Source organism: Lontra canadensis, unplaced genomic scaffold (genome assembly GCF_010015895.1).
Source record: "Lontra canadensis isolate GAN:19392208 unplaced genomic scaffold, GSC_riverotter_1.0 scaffold299, whole genome shotgun sequence".
In the NCBI taxonomy this organism is placed as follows: domain Eukaryota; kingdom Metazoa; phylum Chordata; class Mammalia; order Carnivora; family Mustelidae; genus Lontra; species Lontra canadensis.
The window spans coordinates 1-9948 of record NW_022631293.1 but is presented as its reverse complement, the minus strand read 5'-3'; the positions used below and the strand labels follow the sequence as shown (position 1 = coordinate 9948).

The 9948-nt window shown below is 44.5% G+C and overlaps 1 protein-coding gene across 3 annotated transcripts; it reads right to left on the bottom strand.

The window, feature by feature from the left end:
• Positions 1-434: 434 nt before the first annotated feature.
• LOC116862681 (uncharacterized protein C12orf73) lies at positions 435-8880 on the bottom strand. Of its 3 annotated transcripts, none has more exons than XM_032850041.1 (3): positions 8746-8880; positions 8243-8362; positions 435-765 (listed from the first exon to the last, which is right to left on the bottom strand). In XM_032850041.1, exons 2-3 carry the CDS (start codon positions 8348-8350, stop codon positions 670-672), a joined length of 204 nt encoding a protein of 67 aa, XP_032705932.1. In that variant the 5' UTR covers positions 8351-8362; positions 8746-8880; the 3' UTR covers positions 435-669. The 3 variants fall into 3 exon arrangements, with proteins under 3 accessions (XP_032705932.1, XP_032705935.1, XP_032705933.1); XM_032850044.1 differs by having other exon boundaries at positions 8758-8848; XM_032850042.1 differs by lacking the exon at positions 8746-8880 and adding an exon at positions 8653-8737.
• Positions 8881-9948: the final 1068 nt, after the last annotated feature.

Sequence of the window (9948 nt, the reverse complement as noted above, 5' to 3'; positions counted from 1 at the left end):
GAGCCACCCAGGCGTCCCGGACTTCAACATCTTTGAGGAGAGGACACAATTCACCCCATGGCGAAGCTCATTCACGCTTTTCACCTATTTTAAAAGAATAACTACATGGTAACATGGTTTCTCAAATTTGGGGATAAAGAACTTATGACAGTCCAAGTGACATCTGCTATAATTTTGTTAAGTACACAATTCCAAAAGAACTTCAAACTTTAAATATTTCAACTTAATTCAGTTTGGTACAAATAGCAGTGTCCAATTTTAGAGAAATATTAACTTCACACCATAAGCTTTAATTGTCAATGACACTTTTATTATAGTTAATTTATAATTCCCATTTTTCATGACAGTCAAGCTTCCTCAGAGAAATAAACCAGAATTAAAAGAGCAGGAAACACCGTAAATATTCTTTCTCACGAGATATTCAAGACTAAGTATTCAACCACATTCAAAAAGCTGATGATATATACTTTGGCAGTTTCCAAGAAACACTGGTCAATCCATAATTAAATCTCAGTGCATCAGTTAACACCTGGGCACCTCCTCCTGCCGTGAGGAGTGCTTTAGGTGCTGAAAGACAACTCGGCTAACTCAATAAACTTTAAAAATACATATTTAATACTTATAATATTATTCATGGAGTTCTTGGCAGAGTTAAGTTTTTTGAGGTTTCTATTGCTGAGAAATTTGAGGTTCGTGTTGTCTCTTTTTCAGTCCCAAAAGCTCCGTTTTGAGTTCTCCAGGCTTTGGTGGAATTTCAGGTATTGTCTATCAAAAAAAAAAAACAACAAAAAAAAACATAACAAAAAGGATAGATGCCAGTGCTGCCTTAGACTGTAATTCAGTGTGACCTGAAAGAAAGTAGAAAGGAAAAAAAAAAGGGCACAAAAGTCCCTGTGCATTCAATGATGAATCCTTATTAGAAGAGCCTGTGGCCCATGTCAGTCCATTTCTAACCCGATATTTACAGGACTCTACTGTCCAGGCTGTTTCTCCAGTATTGCAGGACTCACAAAGGGAGTGTTTAGATCAATATTAACTGACAGATCACAAATTTTTTTTTTCTAAAGTTTTTTTTATTTATTTGACAGACAGAGATCACAAGTAGGCAGAGAGGCAGGCAGAGAGAAAGGAAGAAGCAGGCTCCCCACTGAGCAGAGAGCCCGATGTGAGGCTCGATCCCAGGACCCTGGGATCACAACCTGAGCCGAAGGCAGAGGCTTTAACCCACTGAGCCACCCAGGCGCCCAGATCACAAATCTTAATAAAGCTTTCCACAATCTAAAATTCATTCTTGCACTGTTTACTGAGTCTCTACCATGTGCCTGGCACAGAAAACAAGTATTAGGAATCAATTCGTTTTGAACCGATTTCAAATCAATTTGTTACTGTTCAAAAACAGTAAGAGTCTAGGGTGCCTGGGTGGCTTTGTGGGTTAAACATCTGCCTTTGGCTCAGGTCATGATCCTGAGAACCTGGGATAGAACCCTGCTATTATTCTTACGATGGGAGATTATTCTGTCCTTAAAGGAAATGAAGTACAGATATATTTGGACAATATGGGGCAAATCTTGAAAGCATGCAAAGTGAAAGAAACCGAGTCACAAAAGACCACATGTTATATGATTCCATTTAAATGAACCTGTGTATAAGAAGAAGGTGTGGACCTATGTTTTCATTTCTTTTGGGTATAAACCAAGATGTAGAATCACTAAGTCCTATGACTCTATGTTGAACTGTTTGAGGAACGGCCAGACTGCTTCCCAAAGGAGCTGTACCATTTTCCATTCCTAGCAGCACTGTATGATGGTTCCAATTTCTCTGCATCCTCACTGACACCTGTCATGAGCTGTTTGGGTTTTCTTTAATTATAGCCATTGCAGTGGTGATGAAATGGTATCTTATTGTGGTTTTGATTTGCATATCTCTGATGGGTAATGATGCTGAGCATTTTCTCATGTGCGTATTGTCTGAAAAGGTGACTTCTAACAAAGATCCACATCAAGGAGAATGAGAAAACCAGCCATGCGGCTATCTAGAAGTGTTTCGGGCAGAAGGAACCACAAATGCAGAAGATTTCAGGCAGAAATGTGCCCTTATGTGCATGGAAAAGCAAGGTGGTCAGCAGTGCTGGTATAAAGTATTCAAGGAGAGGTCAGGAAGGGATGACGACAGAGGAAAAACGGGTGCAGAGATGCACAGTCCCTGGAGAGTTCTGAGCAGAATGACGTGATCTGACTCAAGCATAAAAAGAAGACAGTGGCTTTGTCGAGAAAAGACTGCAGGGGAGCAAGGCAGGAAGGTAGAAACAGATCAGGGAGCCATGACAGAAACTGAGGTGAGAGGTGGCTGACCGTGGCTTGAACTGGGTAGTAGCAGTGAACGTGGTGAAAAGCAGTGAGATTCCAGATGTAGTTTTCAGATCAAGCCAGTGGGATTTGCTATTATGTGTAGTAGGAGAGAGGCGTTAAAGAGGACTCCTGGACTTTGGCCTGAACAACAAGAATGATGGAGTCACCATCCACAGGGACAGGCAAGGCTTCAAGATGAGCAGGTCTGTTGGAGAAAAGACCAGCAGCTCAGTTTTCAACATGCTCACTGCACATCCAAGTGGAACTGTTTGTCATGATTCAGAGACATATCTACTTTTTTTTTTTTTTTTAAAGATCTTATTTATTTATTTGTCAGAGAGAGAGCACAAACAAGAGGAGTGGCAGGCAGGGAAGAAGCAGGTTCCCCGCTGAGCAGGGAGCCCAGTGGGGCTCGATCCCAGGATCGTGGGATCCTGATCTGAGCCAAAGGCAGATGCTTAATGACTGAGCCACCCAGGCACCCCTAGAGGCATATCTATTTCTACCAGCTATCAGCTTACACGGTGAGGTCCTGAGGAAAGGGACCGCATCTTAATTTCCTCCTTATTTCTTACAACCCTATAGGATGCCCGTCATTATAAAAGGCAGGGCAAAAAGACTGTGCTGAATGGATAAGTCAACAGACTGCTCAGGACCCTTACAAGCTCATAAAATTGGAGAAATAAAATCTTTGTTCAGATTATTTTACATAAAACTGCAAGATTAGGGGCATCTGGGTGGCTCAGCTGGTTAAGCATCTGCCTTTGGCTCAGGTCATGATCCCGGGGTCCTGGGCTTGAGTCCTGCATCGGGCTCTCTGCTCAGTGGGAAGCCTGCTTCCTCCTCTCTCTCTGTCTGCCTCTCTGCCTACTTGTGATCTCTGTCTGTCAAATTAATAAATAAAATCTTTTGAAAAAAAGAAAGAAAGAAAGAAAGCTTCTATAGCCCTTCAGTCCCTGAGGTTCAAACACCTTGATCTGGTTCATTTTACTCTTTTATCTAACAACTAATTAATCCTAAAGAAATAAAATAGGAAAGAAAGTGGGATTTGAGGTTGGGGTCACCGGAGAGGTAGGGAGCTAAGGGATGTGTTTCACAGCATAATTCTCATTCTGAAGTGGAAATGACTTTCTAAAAAATCAGTGATGTGGGGACACCTGGGGGTCTAGTTGGTTAAGTGGCTGCCTTCAGCTCAGGTCATGATTCCAGGGTCCTGGGATCAAGTACCCTATCAGGCTCCTTGCTCAGCAGGGAGCCTGTTTCTCCCTCTGTCTGTCTGTCTGTCTCTCTGACAAACAAATAAAATCTTAAAAAAAAAAAAAAAAAAAAAAAACAGTAATGGGAACTAGAGCAAAAACCAGAGTACCCTGTCTGACAATTTCCTATCTTAAAACTAGTCCTAGGATTTTGACATTCCCATCCCTTTAGTATAAGAACAAATGTAGCTTGCTTCACCTTCATTAAACTGTGTAAACTAATTAATGTAGAAGGGATGCTTTGCTCCCCAGGGTCACAAAAGGAAATTATATGAAATCACAAAGCCCTATAAAATACAGTATACACCTGAAACTAATATAACCCTGTATGTTTACTAACTGGAATTAAAATAAAAACTTTAAAAAATAATAAAAACATAAAATAAAACAGCATGTTTCAAATTTCTATAAAGTATATACAACTGCCCACTTACACACAGAGAGGCACACACTTGGAGTAATCTCAATTGCCAATACAGTACAAAGCTAAAACGACAATTCAATTTTTTTTTTAAGATTTATTTATCTATTTGAGAGAGAAGAGTGAGTGAGAGAGAGAGAGCACGAGCACACAGAGGAAGAGAAAGGGAGAATCAGACTCCCCGCTGAGCAGTGAGCCCAATTCAGAGCTTGATCCCAGGACCCTAGGATCGTGACCTGAGCCAAAGAAAGCAGTTCAACCAACTGAGCCACACAGGTACCCTGACAAGTCAACTTTTATTAAAAGAAATGAGTAAGGGACAGGCAGGGCTAGATAGGGAGAGATCGATAGGGGGCTATGTGATCGGGCTCACAAAAATCCCAAAAATGTGGAGATGTAAGGAAACCAGAGATAAGGCACTCCAGACCACCCGTGGTGGCGAGTCGTGTTATGACAGTCTCCTGTGGTCAACAGAAAATAACCAGACCCTTAGGTAAGCCATTAAAGATGCTATCACTAGTCCTTAATCAGTAGTGCTGCCTGTAGAGAAGGCAAAAAGATTTAAGCTCCCTGCTTAGCCTTCAAGAAAAAAAGCAACCCTAAAAGCCCTCAGTGCCAACCTTATCAGAACCTCTCTCTCACTCCTGAGAGTTTTTTCTGTACTCTTGCTTAATAAAAACTCTATCACTTTATTCATTCTTTGTCCGTGAGATTCATTCTTCGACTCCATGAGACAAGAACCTAGCTCTCCTGCTTCAGAAAAACAGCACTTTTATTTACTAAATACATTAAATATATAATCAATTTTTAAAAGACTAATAAGTTTACTGACTCAAAGGTTAACAATATCAGCAGAGGTTCTAAATAGCAATTGGTGTGTATGTGGATATGTCTGGAGACAACCAAAAATGAACACTTTAAAATGAGTCCTGGGACACCTGGGTGGCTCAGTAAGTTAAGTGTCTGCTTTCAGCTCAGGTCATGATCCCAGGGTCCTGGGATGGAGTCCTGAGTGCTGTGTCGGGCTCCATGCTCAGCGGGGAGCCTGCTTCTCCATCTGCCTGCCATTCCCCCTGCTTGTGCTGTCTCTCTCTCACTCTCTAACAAATAAATAAATAAAATCTTAAAAATAAAATAAAATAAAATGAATCCTAAGGATGTGGTAAACAAAGGCCAAAGAAAAATTAAATTTTCTTATTACCTATGGCCCACTGACAAGTCCTTGAAACAGGCAGTGTGACATTCCTCTAGGGATTCATCTGCCTTGATGTTACTACTTTGCTAAGGGCAAAAGGCAACCTTAGCCCAACCCCCAAGTTCCTGTCAGTCTACTTTAACATATAAAAATTCAAACTTTCTTTATCCAAGATACATGTTAGCAATCATCCCCCAAGCATATGACCCACTGATATATAAATAAGAAGTCTCGTGACCGAGTTTTTACTAAGTAATAAATGATCTTTCCCTGACAATACCTAGCCCCCTCAGGATCCTGGAAACTTGGTTTCCAAAATACCTGGGAGGCTTACAGTATCCCTAACCGCCTCCCAACTTGAAAGTACATAATAGACCACTCCTCATGACCCAGTGCAGCTCTTCCTGCCCATGGATCCTGTCTTCATGCTTTAATAAAACCACCTTTTTGCACCAAAGACATCTCAAGAATTCTTTCTTGGCCATCGGCTTCAAACCCTATCGTCTTTCCTACATCACTGAGACTGCATTTTTTGAGTATGCCTTCAATATTAAGTAGATTATAAATTAAGGAAAAGAGGACCAGTAAAAGTAATGCAAAAGTAAATGGAGATGTGGGGTGCCTGTGGGTTAAGCCTGTGGGTTAAGCCTCTGCCTTTGGCTCAGGTCATGATCTCAGGGTTCTGGGATGGAGCACTTTCTGCTCAGGGAGAAGCCTGCTTCCCCCTCTCTCTTTGCCTGCCTCTCTGCCTACTTGTGATCTCTCTCTGTGTTAAATAAATAAAGTCTTTTAAAAAAGGAAAAAAAGTAAATGGTGATGCAAACGGAAGCGCAAGCAAAAGCACACTTTGTATTCCAGGACAGAACATCTGCCTTGAGTCCTTGCCTCCATTCTAATCCTGAGCAGCTTAGCTGGTCAACTAGAAAAGGCATCCTTAACGCTGCTCCCTTAAGACAGCACTGAGCACGCACTCTAGGCAGCTGTCATGGTCGTGTCTGGACTCCACCCAGACCTTCTAGCTATAAAGACTGAAGGACGCCAACAAAGGCCAGCAGTTGTTACAATGGTGACAGTCATTGCTAGAACAAGACCAACAGATACAGCAAAAGAACGTAAATTCCTTAAATATTAGTAAAGCATCCAGCATCCTACATGTAGCCAGCCAGCCCTGGCCTTCAGGGCCCTATAGAGGTACCCCACTGCTGATATCTGTGCCCAATCAAGACCAAGCCTCTTCCCAAGGTCAAAGAAGCTGCTGGTAACAACCTTGCGTGTTCCTACTTATAATGAGATGGGTGAATCAAAGGTCAATTTCCCAGGGGCAAATCACAGGTATTCCTTCTTTGTAATGCCCGCTTGATGTCTATTCCTCCGGAGCTAGTGACTCAACTGCATTTCTGTGGAAGGTCCTTACCCATTTTTGTCTCCACTAAGTAACCCTGACACATCCCTATAACTCAAGAGAAGCAGTCCCTGCTGGTAAGAGCTATTTCAGCATTGTTTGTACAAAAACTAGATACACCAAAATGTCCATAGGAGATTAAATAATATATGGAGCATCCATATTATAAAATGCTATTCAATGATCAGAAAGAAAAAAGGCTGTTGATATAAACATGTGTCTCTTCATATAGATATTAACCAAAAGAAACAGGTGACAGAGAAATGTATGTATGAATTCCTATTTCCATGGGGGAGAACACCCTGTCCACTGTGCGTGTGTGTGTTTGTGTGCACGCACGCGCATGTGTATCTCAACAATAGTAAAAGCTGCAAGTATACGCCAACCAAAAAATGGTGGCTACTTGAGGGTAGCAGACTAGAGAAAGTTGGGCGGGGGAAGCCCTAGATTTTCATATTCCACTCTACATGCCTGAATTCAATCTGAATGTTTTACAAAGGTGCGGTACCACCTCATTAACTGGATCAAAATAATAATAATAATAATAATAATAAAAAAAGAAACACTGAACAGAAAGCTTAGGCTTCAAATCCCCCAGGAAGCTATGTAACCCTGGGAAATCACCCTGTCTTCTGAATCTCAGTTTCCCTGTCTGAAAACAAGAATAAACACTCCCAAAACTGTAGCTGACAGTTAGCTAAAATTAGAAAGACAAATGGATGGTTCTCCCTGTTGCCCCTCCAGAGTCCAGGCAGAGATGCTGTTCCCACACGGTGCTCCAACCACTCTACTCACGCCTGTAGCAGAGCACCTACAACGTGCGTGTAACGATTTCCACTGCACTTCCTTGCCTTCATCTCCGCAAGACCGTAACTCCTTAAAAGCACCTCTAACTCCCAGTTCTAATTCAATGAATGCTTAAAATGCTAAAAGTTCATTTGAATTTCTCCCTCCTTGGACTGCGTATATTTCCTCGTCCTTCAGTCATCAAATATTTATCAAGCATTTACTATATTCTAAGCTCTTTTCTAGGCTACTGAGATCAAGGGTGAACCAGGAAGGCCCAGTCCCTTCACGGAGATTACATTCTGGTGGAGAAAACAAAGAACGTGTCAACAGACAAAAGGAATAAAATACTTGCAAACTGTGGCAAGTCCTCTGGGCAAACAAAGGCTGAGACAGAATAACACGAGGAGGAATCCTTTAGGAGCTGTCCAAAGCACTCTCACTGCCAGAGGAGGTATTTGAGCAGACTGACGTTTTAAAGTAGGAACCCAACCCAAGATCTGGGAGAAAAACATTCCAAGATGAGAAAAGTTATGGCAATGAGATGGGGACAGGCCTGAAGAGTGTGGGAAACAGAAAGGAAACCGGGTGGCTGCAACAGTGGGAACAACAAGTGGGGTAAATGGTAGATCAAGGCCAGTGGCAGCCAAGTGACTGGCTGTGTAAGACCCGTGAAAGAACAGGCCGGGCGCTGCTCTAAAGGCAATGCAATGCCACCATCAGGCTCTACGCTCAGGGCAGATGGTCCTTCTAATTCCGTTTAAGATCGTTTCCGCCGCTGGGAGGAGAACGGAGCGGTCCAGGGGCCAGGAACCGGGACCCTCCGGCACTCACCAGGTCCGGCCGGTAGTACCTGTGCACCACTTCGGCCCCGGCGCACATGGTCAGGAGGCTGGCGGCGAACATTTTCAGGTAGGTGGCCCAGGACACTCCCGCGGGCATGCTTAGGGGGTGCTGCACGGGGAGGAAAGGCGGGCAGTGTTACAAGGCTCCCAGGTCAGGACGAAACCGTGCCGGGAAACGGCACACGGCAGGGGCGGGACGGGGTCAGGACCCCCAGGTTGTCTCCCACCCCGCGCCCGGTGGGCTCACTCGGGACGCGAGGGCGCCGAGAGGACGAGCGCCCGAGCGCCCGCCCTTTCCACGCCCGCGCGCAGCCTTCAGCCTTCACCGGGCTCTCAGTGTGGGGGCTGGGCCCGCGCAACTTAAGGGCAGCTCGGGCGCCGCAAGCGGAAGGCGCATACCCTGTGGCTTCCCCGCGCCTTTTCAGACTCTAGCAGAACAAATGCACACCGCACTCCCCACCGGCCCTACAGGTGCGCCCCGAGAGACCGTACCGCAGGACGCACTGGCGTAGGGCAGCGGGTCAAAGGGCGAGCGGAAGTGCGCCCCGGGTCGCAGCAGACAACCTGCCGGCGGAACTGAAAGTACAGGGCCTGGGGGCCGCGCCGGGCCGGAAAGCCTGGGCTGTGCCGGCGCCCGCTCGGGCACGTGATTCCGGCCTTCTCAGGAAGTGCGGCCGGCTCTTTTTTTTTTTTCTTCTCCTCCCCCCCCCCCCCCCCCCACCTCCCCACCTCCCCACCTCCCCCAAGTTCCCAGTGGTTTCCCAGCCTCAGGCGCTCGGTACGCCCTTTACTCTCCCTGTAGGACTTCCCTGGCAGATGTCGAGTCTCGCAGCTGGCAGGATTCTTGCCTCGTGCGTCCTTTCACACGCCCAAGGAAATTGCTGGCGTTTGCCACCTTTTAGGAGCGGGAAGAGATTGGCACTCCGACTAGTGCTTCGATGAGGCCACCCTCCCGGGAGTGAGTTCGAGCGCTGTCCGTTCTTGTGCCGCCGCGTTTTGGGGGCCCGGAAACAGCCACACTCACACGTCTGTTCCTACTGGTGCTACTGGAATAAAAGAAAACGGAAGTCGACCTTGTTTAATCTATGCGTATATGGATGGTGCTGTGACTATGGATTTTTTGTTGAGAAAAAGCTAACTCAGGACTAAATTATGAAGGATTAGTGTTGTATGTATAACATGAATCATGATACACTCACCTTTTAGACACTTTTATGGAGGTGTAGTTGACATTAACGACATATTTAAAATATATAAATTGATGAGGTTTGACATGTGTCCACCTGTGTAACCCTTACTACAAGCAAAATAATTAACATATCTGTCATTCCCAAAGTTTCTCTATGCCACTTTCTAATTGCTCCCATGTTGTCTCCTCTGGATCTGCTGTCACAATAGACAAATTTGCATCTTCTAGAATGTTATGTAAATGGAATTATACCATACACTATGTAGCATCTTAGTCTGGCTTATGTCATGCAACACAATTATTCTGAGACTCATCCACATCGTTGCAAGTATCAGTCATTCACTTTTTACTGCGAAGTATAACTGTAACACAATTGATGTATCCATTCACCTTTGATGGACATTTTGGTTGTTCCAGTTCGGGACTTATAGGGATGAAGCTGTTATAAACAGTGAAGCATACCAAAAAGACTCCCATACAAGCCTGTAAACATATGCTTCCGTTTC